This window comes from Rhinatrema bivittatum, chromosome 1 (genome assembly GCF_901001135.1).
Source record: "Rhinatrema bivittatum chromosome 1, aRhiBiv1.1, whole genome shotgun sequence".
Classification (NCBI taxonomy): Eukaryota; Metazoa; Chordata; class Amphibia; order Gymnophiona; family Rhinatrematidae; genus Rhinatrema; species Rhinatrema bivittatum.
The window spans coordinates 310,490,557-310,506,932 of NC_042615.1; the positions used below are offsets into that span (position 1 = coordinate 310,490,557).

Here is a 16,376-nt window from a genome sequence, read left to right on the forward strand (position 1 = left end):
TCCCCCCACGTCACCCAGACCCCTCACCTAGTCATCTTTTCACCTTCAAGATGAATACGCAGGTGAAAGACTGGCGGTTTGTCACTTTGGCAGGTTTTAAAATAGCAACTTACATGTGCACAAGCGCCCTCCCCGGAATACCCCTTTTTTTCTACAAGTACATTTAATCACGGTCCCTGTGTTACGCGCGTAAGTTGCGGTTTTTAAAATAGCGTTTACTCGCGCCTGTGCTATTTTACGTGAGCGCGTGATCTCTTTTGCCCATGCAGCTTTTTAAACTCTACCTCACGATGAATACTGCTTCCATAGCACCACACAAGCCCCTGCCTTCCTGATCTCCCGCATGGTCTTATGGGCAGTAGGGATGTGCATTCATTGGAAATGACATGGAAAATCTGAAAGACATTTACTGCTTCATTTCCTTTTTAAAAAGAAACAAGCAACAAACTAAATTTAGTTTTCATTCATTTAATTTTGTTTTCTTTTTAAATACGGCTATTACTATTGGCAAAAACCCTCCCATCACTCCCAGCCCCTTCTCTGATCCTCCCCAGCCCCCTGGACCTTCTTACCCTCTTGTTGAAATTTTCTTCAATGCAAGAGTGATCCCCAATCGCACTTACCCCACAAATGCTGCTATTGCAAACACCAGAATACTGAGGCTGGTGCCACTGTAAGTTTCTGCTTTACAAACTGGTGCCAGACGGGCCTGAAAAAAAACTGCAGGTAAACTCCAAGGAAGTTACCAACTATTACATACATTGGCACTGATGCACTACCAAATGCAATTTAGCATCAAATACTGCACAGGTTTACATGCATGGTCTTCTCTGATGATGCATATTTCTATTTCCATTCTCTTTCTATTTGCACTTAACATCCCATCCTTTCAGTCTTGCAAGATTTCTCAAAGTGGCTTAAAATAAAATAAAAAAATTCAAATTGCAATACATAAATAATAAAAAGTATATACATATAAAATCAGCATATAACAAACAATAATGATTCAAATGTAATAATCATCATAGCAAACAATTATCATTACCATCCCCAACTTTCCCAATCCTCCCCCCCAAGACTGAGTAGAAAAAAAGTCTCAGTTCCCTTCCCCCACCCCACCCCATCCAATCCAATTAAATAAATAAATTAAATTAAGGAACCTGACAAGCTCAAACCCACTAAACTTAAATAAGACCCATCCATCCCATCCCCCCACAAATACCAGCCCATTAAAAAAACACTCCACCCCCCCCTCCCTTCCCATTGCTCCCTAAGGAACTCCCCAGGGGCCAACCCAGTTTGGATTGCTCCTTTAGATGCAACCCGTGGTGGCCTTACAAGTGATGGCTTCATTTTCAAGCCCCTGCGCTGGGTTGATGGCTATGGGGCAGAGTCAAGTCACAGGAAGTGGGGGCCAGACAATCCAGTGCTGCCTCTCTCAGCACAGAGCTTCCTGTGGTGGTGGAGGGCGTTCCAAGCAAAGCAGCAATGATGGCAACCACGGTTCTGCTCCTTTCAAAAACCTACCCTCACTGGCTAAATTCTATCTGGGTTATTTTTCACTCGGGTAAAATTTAGCCTGGTAAAAAAAAAAAGAGAGGGTGGGAGAGATCCGGGGGTGGGGCTTACCTTTAGCCAGGCATCGTCAATAATGAGTGCTATCTGGCTAAACGAACGCAGGTAAGCCTTGTCGGAGAAAATGGTCCCCTAAAGTTACTTGGGTAGTTTTAGGTGAGTATATTCTGCAGTAGATTTACCTGGATAAATCCCACTGAATTTCATGTCTAAAGTTACCCCACTACTGTTTTCACACACAGCTCTCAATAAATGTTTCATCAGTTATGTGTTTGAAGTGCTGGAGAATGTATATACTTCTCATCACACATTTCTTACTTTGTACCATAAAAAAAAACCATGAAAAATACCGCTACAGGAGAAGGCTACTATTCCTTTTCACTTGTTTTCCCAAAGACATTCAGCCCTCTGAAGCATAGCATTGTGGCCTCAGCACATGATATCGGGAGTTTCCAGCATGTCTGAGCATGACAGAATGAGCTGGGGGCATCAGCACGGGGCTGGTTTGGACGGATCCGGGGGGAGGCCTGGCTCTTTGGCTGCTGCAGGAGCACGGCAGGGGGACCTGGATTCCTTTCTACTAGATCTGAACTTCGTTAACAGTTCACTGGCATGCAAAAATATGCTCAACTTTGCATCTACCTTTCTTGTTGGCTATGCATGGTAGAAAGCTGAACTCGATCTCATCTAGCATACCGGTTTCTACTTCTAGCAAGGCATCAGCAGATTTCCATAGTGACAAGTAGAAAGAATATTAAAAAAAAAAAAAAAGAGGGTCCGTCTTCTGCTTTATTAATTGTAGAAAAACTTTAATCAATGGCGGGCACAAACACTTTTATTCATTCGATCGTTGCGGCTCTTTATCATTAAGTGACTTAAAAATCCTTACCTGAAAAATCTTTATAAAAACACTGTAGTTAAATATTTCATTAAAATCCTGCTGTACTCAAAATCTGCTTGAAGTACCTGCATGTCAGAAACTACAGCTTTCTGAAACCGAAACAAAGGTTTCCTTTCTGAACTTCCAGATACCCATTATGATTTTCATGCATCAGCCAGCGTGTTTTGGCTCACCCAGTCTGCCCCGATGTCCAGACCTCTGGCCATCTCCCTATCCATTTCCATCACCTTCAGTCATGCTTTTTGTCACTGTTTTTGTACAAGTAGCACTTCTTCATGTTTTCTCTGACCTTTCTAACGTCATATCATTTCCTCTTGTCCTTAACTGCCTTTTCTATGCAAAATATTAATGTTGGAATTAAAATGCTGAAACCTAGGGTTGCCAATTGATGCCATGTTTCCAAGACAAGTTGGTCCAATCCTTGTTTTACTTCTTTGCATATAAAGTTTTGTAGTTCTGATATATTTCTGTTGAGTTCCCCAGGAAAAGGAGAACTCCAAGTCCCTGCATGCAGTGAGGGTAGAACTGGCACTGGATCAGCCTATCCTGAAAGCCGTAAAGCCACTTGGCAATCCTGCTGCAATCTACCAAGGAAGCTGAATAAAGCATCAGATGGCAGTCTTGGGGGATCGAGAATGACAAAACAAAACTGGAAAAGATGCTCATTTTACAAATAAAAGACATCTTGAAGGTAACATTAGCTGATTGTGAAGCGCCCATCATGGGATCTACAGGACTGAGGGAGCATAAAGGGTGGCCCAAGCCAAGGAAAACTGTCCTGAAGACTAAATAGAGAGTAGAGTTAATGTTTGAAATAACGTGCTGCTGTTCAGTCAATTTAATCTCCACATGCACGCGTTTGAATGAACATCACATTCTTCGTGCTAAACTAGTTTTGATAGTCCTTAATGATTAGAGCTGGATCTTAGTTAAAGTTTCTCACAACTTTTAATCACAAGCCTCTTGCATAAGCTAAAGAAAAGTATGTATGCAGTGGCATGAGAAAGCTGAAAGAACCAACTATTCCAGTCCCAGTTCTCTATTTAAATACGGCTAGGCCTTCTTTTTTTCTTGACCCAGAAGTTTCTTGCTTCTTTTGGGTTTCCAGCTCAATTAGAACCAGCCTCTAAATGAGATTAGAGCACCCCAGAGGTTTATCCTTATTCTATGTTCTCTCCCATCTTCCTTTAGTCCAGTTACCGTAGCAACAGTCCTTGGCCAGAGCCATATCCAAGGGATCTTTCTGGAACCCTGCAGTAATGGGCATGGAATCCAGCTGTGTTGCTGTTGCACAGTGACTATGGCACTCTCCCTGTCAGGTTCTGTGAGTGCTGCCTCTGCAGCATCCCCAGCCCTGGCTGATCCTGTACAAGATCTTCTAACATATTTTTAGGCCATGAGATGCAATGTGTTAGGCATTTTAGAAGCTCCTCCCACCCTATGCATGCCCACCAGGTACTGTAAAAGAAAGACAAATATTATAGAATCACGGAAAAATGTAATTTACTTCAGCTTCATGAAGATGTCATAGGAGATGAGTATTATACGCATTACTATGAAATCTTGTTGCTGTAAAAAAAAAAAATCATTGCATTGCAATAGTTATTTTCAGTAAAAATCTGGCAGCTGCAGTAAAAGTAGCATATTAGACAATCTAGTTACCTTTCATGTGACGGACCCTCTTGGGATGTGGAATGTTCCTGGATAAGCAATAACTTCCTTCAGGTATTGCAAAACACGGGTCGCACAATTTACTGGGCAGTGAAAATTTGTAGGCAACTGGAAGAACTGCCTTCTTTGGATAGCTCTGGGAATTGATACTCATCTTCTGCATATGTTCTGGATATCAAATAAGATTGGATCCTCCAACAAGAAAAGCTCATATCAGAAGGATAGAAAAATCCTGAAAACAAAGAATAAAATCTGTGATAGGCATACGGCTGATAGACATGGTGGTGCTTTCCTGATCTGTTCCTCAGGGAGCCAAGCTGCTGATTTATGTCCATTTCACTTACTTCCTGCCTTGCACTCATTTAGAGCCCAGTTCGATAAAGTCTGCATTTATTCATGCTTGAGGCATGATGCAGGATCTGGAAATGAGGGGTGGGGGGGATGGAGGTCAAATTTCAACCAGAACAGTCAACCCAGCCCTAATAGCAGTCAAATGGTAAAGGTTGCATCTTACATGACACATAGTAAAATAACTGCTGAATTTGTATTGTCCAGCATGTGTCATGTAACAGGTAGTAAGCTTCCACCAGAACACAGCTGTGATGCATATTGAAATCCTGTAACATTCCCTGAATGCTATTTCAAGAAGGTTCTTTGCCTGTGATCTCATATAGCCCCAGTTCTTACTAAATGCACCACATTTTCTTAATTCTAATGTCTGGAGAGTAATATAGATGTCCATAAGTTGCTGAAGTCTTTCTATTGGGAATGTTCAACTTAAATCTAAGAAACAACAGGGCATGGACGAAGTGAATTCCGATTGATTACATCTTTTGACAATGTGCATGTTTTATGCATTGGCTAAAAGAATTTGTAAGACAGATCTCTTTAACCAAGCATTCCCCTATTGTAAATGAGAGCTATCATTACCCAAGTACTGTAGTTTTGGGTTACACTGTAGACGAACCTTTCATTGAAGTCTCCCTAGCACACAGGACCAGGATCTGTTTCACGCTTGGTTTAATAACTGTAATGTGACCAAGAGCATTGACAGACAAAAATATTAATCCCTTTCAGTGGCATGCGGTGACATTTATAGTAGGGGATTCAGTCTCGCTCCCTCAGCCCCCTTTCCATTTCCAACTCTCCCCCCAACTCCCGAGTCACCAACAATCTTGCTCCCTCTGTTCCCTTTATCCTCCCACATCCCCTTCCCCAACTCTTCAGCAGTCTCGCACCCTCTGTCCCCTCTCCCCAGCATACAAAAGACAGTTGGAACCCCTGTGGCATTAGGTTTTTTTTGTAATATGCATTGGGTGTAGGCTTGACCCTCAGAAAGCCATGAATAAATAATTACAATAGAGTAAACCTCCCATACCAAAATAGCACTAACTGCCTGCATGCAAACAGTAAATATCTTATATATAAAAAGGCAACAATGCAAATATTACTTCAGACCCTAAAATACAAATATATCGTCTATTAGGTAAACAGAACAAGCCTAAAAATACCTACAAAATAAATACCTTTACTTAAAAATATTGTTCGATACCTTTTAAAATAATATTGGCCTCTTCTTCAGATGTCAGATCAGAGACATTCACATCTAAAGATGGGTTCTGTATTGTCTCAATAGCTCATGTACAGTATTTTGGGATAATACTTACATAGCTCCAATAAAAGCTATCACAGTCTGCCAAGAATACAGTTTACCCCAAGAGACAAATCTGCTATATATTTATTAATTTATTTATCGCTTTTTATATACCATCATTCGGTTTAGCCATCATAACGGTTTACAAGTTTCAATGGAATAGAGTATATTTAGGAGTTAATATCGACATTATGATAAAAGTTACAATTAAAGATATTGTAAGGTTAAATATGCCTGTTCACATGGTTGAGAGAGGTTAAATAGATAAGGTTAAATATAAAAATTATCGTGTTTGAGAGAGATAGATATGGTGAGGTCCAGTCCATATCAAAACAGCACTAACTCCCAACCCTACCCAGGAAGGAGCACCACAACAAATATTGCATCAATACAACATTTAAAAACAGCAGTCATATCAAATAACATCCAACAATTAAAACTAACAGGGATTTTAAAATATTCTCTGCTCTCCAGACCTGGGAATATTATGATTTCCAGTCACCTTGAGATTGTCCTGAAGTACCTGGATTAGATGTGTGTGTGTGTGGGGTGGGGGAGGGGGGGGGGGTAGAGGATGTACAAACTTTATCCTCTTTCTCTCTTCCTTACACACATTCTAACTCACACACACATACTTAGTGGCTCTTCTTCACACATATGCACACATAAACACATATAAAGGCATACTCTCACTCTCAGTGACTCTCACCCTCACACAAAGGCACCATTCACACTTAGTGACTCTCAGTACCTCCCACATACAGAGGAACTCTCACACTCAGTGACTCTCTGTCCCTCACACATACAAAGGCACTCTCACACTCAGTGGTTCTCTCTTCTTCACACATATATACACACAGGCACACTCTCACACTCAGTGGTTCTCTCTCCCTCACATGCACACAGTCTCTCACATACAGTGCTCTCTCTGTCCCTCACACATAGACACTCTCTCACACTCTGCCTCTTACACACACAGGCACTATTTCATACTCAGTGGCTCTCTCTCCCTCACACATACACACTCACACTTAGTATCTCTCTCTGCCTCCCATATGCCCACCCAAGTACTCTCTCACACTCAGTGGCTCTCTCTCCCTCAAACAAACATACATACTCAGACATTCTCTCACATTTAGTGGTTCTCTGTGCGCGTGCGCACACACACACACACACACACACACACCCTCTCACATTCAGTGACTCTCTGCACACACACACACAGGCCCCGGCACTTTCACATTCAGTGGCTCTATGCGCGCACACAAATACACAAAGGCACTGGCACTCTCTCACACACACACACACATAACTCAGGCGCTCTCGTATTCAGTGGCTCTCTGCATGCGTGCACACAAACACACACACAGAGGCATTCTCTCACATTCAGTGGTTTGCTTGCTCTCAGAAGCACTCATGCTTTCTCTCACTCATTCATACAGTTTCAGAGCCTCCCCCTCTCTTCTCCATGCCACTGGGTTGCAGGTCCTTTCTTATTCAGCCCCCTTGGATCACGTTTTCAGCCACCAATGTGTTGTGATCTACTCCTCCAGGGGGGAGGAGTTAGCAATCTTGTTATGATCTAACTCCTCAGAGGGGAGGAGTTAGCAATCTTGTTATGCTTTGCTCCTCCAGAGGGGAGGAGTCAGCAATCTGTATGATCTCCAGGAGGAGTTAGCAATCTGTTAGGATAGACTACAGAGTAGCAATCTGTTATGAATATGTTGCTGAAGACTCCTGATGGAGAAGGGAGTAGCAATCTGTTACCAACAGAATGCTTGAAGAGGGCACTCAGCTGTAGATGAAGGTAGATAGGTGAATCCTTGGGCCGATGGCAGATGACTGCGCCCCCAGGAGGATATCCTGAGAGGAACCACCGGCTAGGCTTGAGTACGGAGACAGACACAGGTAATTCTTTTATTAGACAGGTTAGTAGAACCACCAGAGGTGGCAGAAGTGAGCTGATATGCCCGGCAGGGCTGACGTCCCTCAGGTACTGGAACCACGATCCCAGGGTTGAGCTGTAGAGAAACCATAGATAGTGAGTTGATAGGGTATGCTGTATACATAGCCAGAACTAGATGATAAAACTCACATAAGGTCTTGAAAAAGCTCAGTAGCTGGAAAGGTTTAGGCCCTCGAGAAGCGAGTACCTGATTCCAGGGAAAACTCTGAGAGAGCGATGGTAACTCACAAATGTCTCTATCTGCGATAGCTTCCAGGCAGTAGAGAATCTTCAGAGTGTTCAGGAACATGGGCCATCGAGGAGCGAGTAGCAGTTCCTAGCTGCAATCTGAAATAGAGAAAAGAGAGTGAGGCCCCCAAGGAGCGGGTACCCCTGGTAAGTCCGAGGAGGCAGAGTAGCTTGGATGAATCCTTGCTAACTTGATTAGTTAGCGAATACTGAGACCATTTATATTGGAAGCGGATGACGTCAGCTCGGGGAACGCCCCCAAGGATTCGTGCCCTTGCTGGTACATCAATGGGAGCGCATGTGCAAGCGCACCCTATGTCATCGTGACATGGCGGATCAGCAGCGTCATGCCGGTCCAGGGACGCCGGAGGAAGACGACAAGAAGACGCCATGGCTGCTAATCATCCATCAGACCCAGAGGGAGTCGCCACAGAGGTAGAAAGGGCGGAGTGAGGGCATCGAGCAGCGATGGACGCAACAGTACCCCTCTTCAAAGGGCGATCTCCTCTTCAGGTACCAGGTTTAGGTTTCAAAGGATGTGCGAGGTGAAACTGATGAAGCATCTCTTTGTCCAAGATATTGGTCTGAGGCTCCCAAGTGATCAAATCGGGGCCGAAGCCTTCCCAAATCAGAAGGTATTCAAAATTCTTGCCTCTGATGCGAACATCCAGAATCTCTTTGATCTTGATTTCTAGTTCGTCTTCTACAATGGTGTCAGATGGATCTTGAGATTTGGAAGAATCTTTCAGAGTATTATTGATGATATCAGCAGCAATGGGTAAAGCTGCTGTGGATGTCACTGAGGAATTCAGTGGAAGTGGTGATGTAGAAGAATGTCCAAAATCCACTTCTAAAGATGACTCTCCAGTAGATGATGCTGGATGGTAATATAGCAGCAATAGCTAACTGCTATAGTTGCCACTGAGACTTCAGCGGAAGTGGCGAAGTTGGGGTACATCCAACCCACTTCTCGAGGTACCCTTCAGTAATAACTGGATGTGGTGTTGACTTCAGCAGCTGCTATGACGTCACTGAACTTCAACAGAAGTGGCAATGATGGTGTGCGTCCAAACCCCACTACTGGATAACTCTTCCATAGATAAAGCTGGAAGAGAGATGGTGGCAGCACCAGCAAATCAATCAGGCTGGTAGCTAGAGATATCTTCTTTGGAACTAATTGTGCTGTAGTGCTTCATACACAACTTCCGAGTGAAACAATCGTAGCAGATATCTCCATGTTATAGTCCATGAAGACAGTAAGATGTAGAGTGCCATCTAGCCATGGCAAACATAGCAACCACTATGAATATCAGTAGCCAGGAGTAGAATGGCTGTGGACATCGTTAAGATCCTCAAGAGAAGTGGCGATGTAAAGGAACGTCCAAAGCCCACTTCAAGTTGTGATGCAATAATTGATCTTCTAATTTGATGAAGGGACTCCTCAGGTCTTCCACAAGATGTCTGAGAATAAGGTTGCCTCCTGCCCCTGAGTCCAACAGGGCAGAGGTTCGAATCGTTGCTGGTTCAGAGGTCACAGAGACTGAATGAGAGAGCGGAGGAGATAACGCAGTATGGCCCAAGAACAGTCCTCCTGCGGGACTTAGGCCCGTCCGTTTCCCGGACGAATTGGGCATGTAGAGACATCATGGCTGGGCTGACCACAGTACATGCACAGGCTGCGTTTCTTCTGAAATCTTCTCTCCTTTAAGGTCAAGTGACCATGACCAAGTTGCATCGGTTCATCTGTATCAATAGCAGGAATTGCTGGGCCAATCTGAAGTGCAGGGGTACTGACCTGTTTCAACCCAGTTAACACCTTAGGCCAGAGTTCTTTCACCTTGTCTCAGAGCCGCCAAATAATCCGAGTAGCTAAGGCTATCAATTCTTCCAGCACGTCAGGTGTCTGGTGAGCAGCCAGCTCGTCTTTCAAGTGAGTATCCAGGCCTCTGCAGAAGAGAGTCTTGAGACATCTGGGTCCCAGTGAAGTTCCGCTGCAAGAGTCTTGAATTCTATGGAAAATTCAGCCAATGGTCTGTTGCCTTGCTTCAAGTCTACCAAAGCAAATCAAGCCACAGACATACGAGCAGGGTCATCAAAAACGGATTTAAACAAGTCCATAAATCCTTCTATGTCCTGCAAAATAGGGTCCTTGCGTTCCCACAAGGTAGATGCCCACGACAAGGCTCTCCCATCCAAGTGTGACAGAATGTAGGATGTCTTAGAGAGGCCTGTGGGAAACAATGAAGGTTGTAAGGTGAAATGCAAGCTGCACTGGTTCAAAAAGCCCCAGGTCTTCTGGAGTTCTCCGGAGAATCGAATAGGAGCAGCCAGTGGAACAGCATTCTTTAAAGTTACCTCCTGTAACTGACCTTCTTGGGTAGAAGCTGTGCTTTGTATCTTCTGTGTGTGAAGCTAATGGAATGCTGCAGTAAGTTTCTCCAAGGTTTCTTGCTGTTCTGAGATGCATTGAGCCAGGCCGAGTATAGCCTGCAAAGCGGAGAGGCGTGTCGGGTCCATGGGGTTACTTACATCTCATAACTTGAGCTGGATTCCCAGGAGTTCTGCTTCTCCAATTAAGCCGGATCCACTGGAGTTAGCAATCTTGTTGTGATCTACTCCTCCAGGGGGGAGGAGTTAGCAATCTTGTTGTGATCTACTCCTCCAGAGGGGAGGAGTTAGCAATCTTGTTATGCTTTGCTCCTCCAGAGGGGAGGAGTCAGCAATCTGTATGATCTCCGGGAGGAGTTAGCAATCTGTTAGGATAGACTACAGAGTAGCAATCTGTTATGAATATGTTGCTGAAGACTCCTGATGGAGAAGGGAGTAGCAATCTATTACTAGCAGAGTGCTTGAAGAGGGCACTCAGCTGTAGATGAAGGTAGATAGGTGAATCTTTGGGCAGATGGCAGATGACTGCGCCCCCAGGAGGATATCCTGAGAGGGACCACCTGCTAGGCTTGAGTACGGAGACAGACACAGATAATTCTTTTATTAGACAGGTTAGTAGAACCACCAGAGGTGGCAGTAGTGAGCTGATATGCCCGGCAGGGCTGACATCCCTCAGGTACTGGAACCACGATCCCAGGGTTGAGCTGTAGAGAAACCATAGATAGTGAGGTTGAAAGGAATAGAGGTTAAAAGTTTGCATGAAGATTGTTTATAAATAATACCATCTAGAAGTCCAACTAAGAAGTCTTTCTCACATTAGATTGAATGAAGACCAAAACAATGCCAGCATTGTTAAATGGCAAGGTGAAAGAGGCAATTAAAGATAAAAAGGAATAAAAAAATAGAAGTCAGTTCCAAATGAGAAGACAAGGAGAGAGCATAAGCACTGGCAAATTAGTTGCAAAACATTATTAATGCAGGCCAAGAGAGAATTTTAGAAGAAGCTTGCAATAGAGACAAACACCAATAATAACATTTTTTTAAAGTATGTCAAAAGCAAGAAGCCAGGGAGGGAGTCAATTGGACCGCCAGATGACCAGGGGATAAAAGGGATACTCAGGATGGACAAGGCCATAGCAGAAAACTAAATGAATTCTTTGCTTTAGTTTTTGCTGACGAGAATGTTAGTGAGTTATCCACATTGGATCCATTCTTTGAGCAGGGATGAATCAGAGAAAAAAAAAACCAAATTACTGTAAAACCAGAAGATTTACTAGAGTAAACTGAGAATCTAAATAACAGTAAATCATTAAAATCTGATGGCATTCAATCCAGAATTCTGAAAGAACTCAAATATGAAATTGCAGTCCTGGAAGCTATAGGTTGAAGTGAGTGGGAGGAAACAAGAGGTTGGATGCAGGGGTTGGGGGGGCGGAGACTAGGTAGGGGGGATCTGCTGGCTGCAAAGGGTGAAAGGGTGGGATGTCAGTTGGCTAGGGTAGGGTCTGAAGAGGATGAAAGGAAAACATAGAATCTGTAGTAGGGGTGGGAGGGAAGAGCTAATGAGGATGAGGGGGACTTTGTGAGAATGGGAGCTTGAGGTTGTGGATGATTGGGGGAGTTCAAGACTGCAGAGGGAGGAACTAAAAGGGATGGATGGAGTACTGAATGCTGCAGGGGGTGAGGAGTGCTCTACCCTGTCAAGCTGGAGGAAGTGAGAAGAAATGGCTGGAGACTGGATGAGGTGAACGGGGGAGCTGGAAAATGATAGGGAGTCTAAGAGTGAGAGCTTTAGGTTGGAGAATGGATACTGGAGGGAGGGGGATGAAGAAAGACTAAAATGGGGGTCAGGTCCTGGCTGCTGCTGCAAGGAGTGAGGGGAGGAAGCTGGTGACTGGAGAGAGGGATTGGCGGGGATTTATCGGATGCTGTGAGCAGGATGGAGATAGAAAGAAGTAGATTAGGGTCTGAGAAGTTGAGAGGTAGAAAGCAGGAAAAGGAAGAGATGTGAGGGAGAGAAAAGAAGCAGGGAAGAGAAAAAGATGATGAGATGCGATTTGATGGAAGAGAGATGGAAGAGAGATAGATAAAAGAGAAGTAGAACCCAACTAAATAAACTGGAGAAGATGGACAAGATAGCAGCACAGGTTAGAAAGAAAACACAACAATGACGGGAAAAAAGTTCCCATCAAGGCCGCTCTGATTTCGGAGCGGCCTTGGAGGAAGTGGGGAACGGGGAAAGCCATCGGGACTCCCCTAGGGCTCGGCGTGCACAAGTGTGCACCCCCTTGCGTGCACCAACCCCGGATTTTATAACATGCGCGCGGCTGCGCACGCATGTTATAAAATCAGGCATAGATTTGTGCGCCCCGGGTTGCACGCACAAATCTGGCCCTGTATTACTTTTGCCTAACTGCTATAATATTTCAAATGCAATCAAGTAGAAAAATACATAATAGAAAAAATGAGAATGACAGGATGCTCTCTTGTTTGGAAGAGGGAAAAAGATATTTTTTTGTGTTCAATCTCTACTAATGGGTGAATCTAGTTTGAAGGATCCCCATTTTATTTGTTCATGCTTATAAATGAATTTGTCTAAATGGAAGATTTTGTTTAAAATACCATGAAGAGGGTTCAAAGAATAATTAATACATTATATGGGTATATGATTCAAACCTATTCACTTATGGTTGAATTAGCTGTTTTCTCTTTCATGAATATTGGCAAGTGAAAAGCTGAGATGATTCCTTCCTTAGTATTCAGCGATGATAAAATACATTATTACTGCCCATTGTTGATATAATACATTACTACAGTGTATTTTTGCATTATTATTACATTATTACTGCCCAATGTTGAAATAATACATTACTACAGTGTATTTTTGCATTATTATTACATTATTACTGCCCAATGTTGATATAATACATTACTACAGTGTATTTTTGCATCCAGTGCTGTGGAACTAAATCATGATTTTTAAGATTCAAACACATACCGGTAATTCAGTGCTCTCTTTTCACTTTAAGCACAGCCTTGGAAGTACTTTTTGAGTGTTTTAGCCCTCCATTCATACTGCTCCAGAGCATGAGTGTACACCGTATTGTACCAAGTAAAACATGGTTTTATGAAGTCCCTGTACAAAGAGTGTGCAAAGTCCAAGCACCAGATGAGGATATGACTTGTTGGAGGGCCCAGCTTTTGGTAAATATGAAATAACCTTATGTTTCTACAAGATTTCTAGCCCCACAAATATACAATGCAAAAAATGCATAAAAATATGGGGGCTGATATTAAAAGCCTTATGCGTGTTGGGCCTATTTTATAAAGGGCCGGCGACGCGCGTAAAGCTCCGGGACGCGTCTAAGTCCCAGGGCTTTACTAAAGGGGCGGTCAAGGGGCAGGGCGGGGTCAGAGGCTCCTGGCACTTCGGCCATTTGCCACTGTGCCGGGGATCGCACAGCTTGCTTCATCCCCAGCGCTGAAGTAAGTTTTAAAACAAAAAAAAGACAAAGAAAAAGGTAGAGAGGAAAGAGCGGGGGAGGCAGGGGAAGGGAAGGGAAAGTGGGGTGGGGGGTAGGGAACGGTGGAAGGTAGCGCGGCTCGGCGCGGGCTCGGCGCGTGCAAGGTGCACAATTGTGCATCCCCTTGCGCGCGCCGACCCTTGATTTTATAACATGTGTGCGCCTGCACGCGCATGTTATAAAATCGGGCCTACATGTGCACACGCCAGGTAGCACACGTACATGTACGCCCGGATGTACATTTGAAAATCTACCCCACAGTGTATAAAGATGCTAGACATGGAGTAACTTTAAAAAAAAAAAAAGAATGCTCACAAACCCTGGTTTGTGCGTGCAGATCTGCTTTTGAAAATTATCCACAAGGTAAATAATCACAATGAAGATCTGTTATATTTCCTCTCAAATATAACCCAATACACCCACAGAGAAAATATCAATCATAAATATGATTAAATTATGTTTATTTACTCAACATATATAAACATCCTATCTCTACATATTAAAAACTATCTAACACACGCACCCTCGTCCATTCATACACTTTAAAACAACAACGTCTCAAAATACCTGTGCAAAATATTCCACTATCCACGGGAGGAACGTGAGTAAGGAGCGGCGTTATAGCTGAGATCGGGTATTTTGTGAGTTATATGTTTACATAGTTATCTTTAATTATAAAATGTGTATTTGTATTCTTTTCATAGTAATGATGATGCTATATGTATAAGAAATGGATATTGGAAATAGAAGCCGTTTGAAAGATGTTTAGTGCGTACTTGAGAAACGCAATAGAGTGGTGAAGCAAATAAAATATTCCCTGATGTGTGTAAATTAAACGGTGAGTAGGTGGAGCATTATGTAGAGACCGGTTTAGTATGGGTTAGAAACGGATATTTATTTAGGGTTTTGTTTGATACTTGTAGGAGAAGTGTATGGAGGATTACAGATATTTCCCTGAGGAAGCCCTTAGATGAGAGGGCGAAACAGAGAATTCTTTGTCGGATACGGGACCCGGAAGATATCTAGAATGGTGAAAAAACTGAAGAAAGAGGAGATTAAGATCATGGTTTACAACGAAGAAAATTTGGATAAGACATTTGAAGGGAGTTTTTTGGAGAGTAGATATATTTGGGAGTGTGGGAAATAATAGTGAAAATTGTGAATATCTAATAAGAATATATTGTTAAAATTCAAATATAAAAAATAATCCATACAATACTGGATAGTGGAATATTTTGCACATGTATTTTGAGATGTTGTTGTTTTAAAGTGTATGAATGGATGAGGGTGCGTGTGTTAGATAGTTTTTAATATGTATAGATAGGATGTTTATATATGTTGAGTAAAAAAACATAATTTAATCATATTTATGATTGATATTTTCTCTGACGGTGTATTTGGTTTGAAAATTGTCCAACAGGCAGTCCAGGGAAAAGTTCACACAGAATACAATTTTGCACACATTTCTCCTTGATTAGCAGGCGGAGTTCCGGGAGCAGAGTCAGAGGGGGGAGAGGCAAAACCATTTCCACGCATATTTCACAAGAATTATGTAAATATACATGTGGGAAGCTATCTCTGCCCTGGAGGTCCTTGCATATACAGACAGGAGCTGGGAATTTTCAACGTGAACTTGGCAGAAATCTGCTTTGCAAATTTGGGCGAAAGAGTGCAGGTAGAAAGCACCTGCAGACTGTAGCAATGAGCGGGCTGGTAGAAAACTACCATGCTACAAACTAAGGACCTGATTCATCAAGTTATTTTCCCATAGACAAGGAATGAGAGAAGAGCTTTAGCGAATCAGGCAGTAAATCAGCATTCCAGCAACTGCCAACCAAAGCAATCAGTTAGCAGAAATTGGATTGCAAAACCTAGCTCTGTTAAGTAAGGAGGGTGTGCTGTTCTTTAAACCGGAACAGACTGGAAGATTTCTTCAAATATAAAAGTAATTTATTTTTTAAAAATAGTACCTGTAAGAAATGTTATACCTGTCAGCTGAAGCTGGGACCTGGAGACGCTCCAGAATAGTAAATTAGATTCTCGTTGCTTCTCGTTGCTTGTCTTTGCATTCTCTTCCTAGCACACTCTGCTTTATTTTATCACATTCACCACCCATTGCAGCCGTGCTCCCTCTGGCAAATTTCTCTGCACCAACCCTCTTCATTCCTTTTCCATCTCACTAGCTGCTCAGTCATTAAGGTCAACTGATCATCCTGGTAACGTGCAGACAAGGTCTCTCCTGTGGAATGATAGAACCGTTCATGGATGAACTTTCAAAGCAGTGGTGTAGCCAGAAATGAATTTTTGGGGGGATCCAAGGATAACATGGGTGGGCAGTTGACATACAAGTCTAGGCCCTACTAGTTGTACTCTTATCGATAAATAATGCCTTAGAGTGCACCTGACAATGGATTTCTTAGTAGTTTCATCATGAGTGATGCTTTAAAATATTTTAATTCTATCTCAAGC

At 43.0% G+C, this 16,376-nt stretch overlaps 1 protein-coding gene across 3 annotated transcripts in view; it reads right to left on the reverse strand.

The window, feature by feature from the left end:
• Window positions 1–16,117, reverse strand: part of C1H4orf17 (chromosome 1 C4orf17 homolog) — a 68,658-nt gene extending 52,541 nt beyond the window's left edge. For 2 of the 3 annotated variants that reach the window (XM_029597312.1, XM_029597305.1), the window contains exons 1-2: window positions 15,896–16,117; window positions 4,139–4,379 (exon numbers count right to left, since the gene is read on the reverse strand). In XM_029597312.1, the coding sequence (XP_029453172.1) occupies window positions 4,139–4,310 (172 nt within the window). In that variant the 5' untranslated portion in view covers window positions 4,311–4,379; window positions 15,896–16,117. Of the gene's footprint in view, window positions 1–4,138; window positions 4,380–15,877 lie in introns of all 3 variants that reach the window. The other variant, XM_029597322.1, reaches the window with a different exon arrangement.
• Window positions 16,118–16,376: the final 259 nt, after the last annotated feature.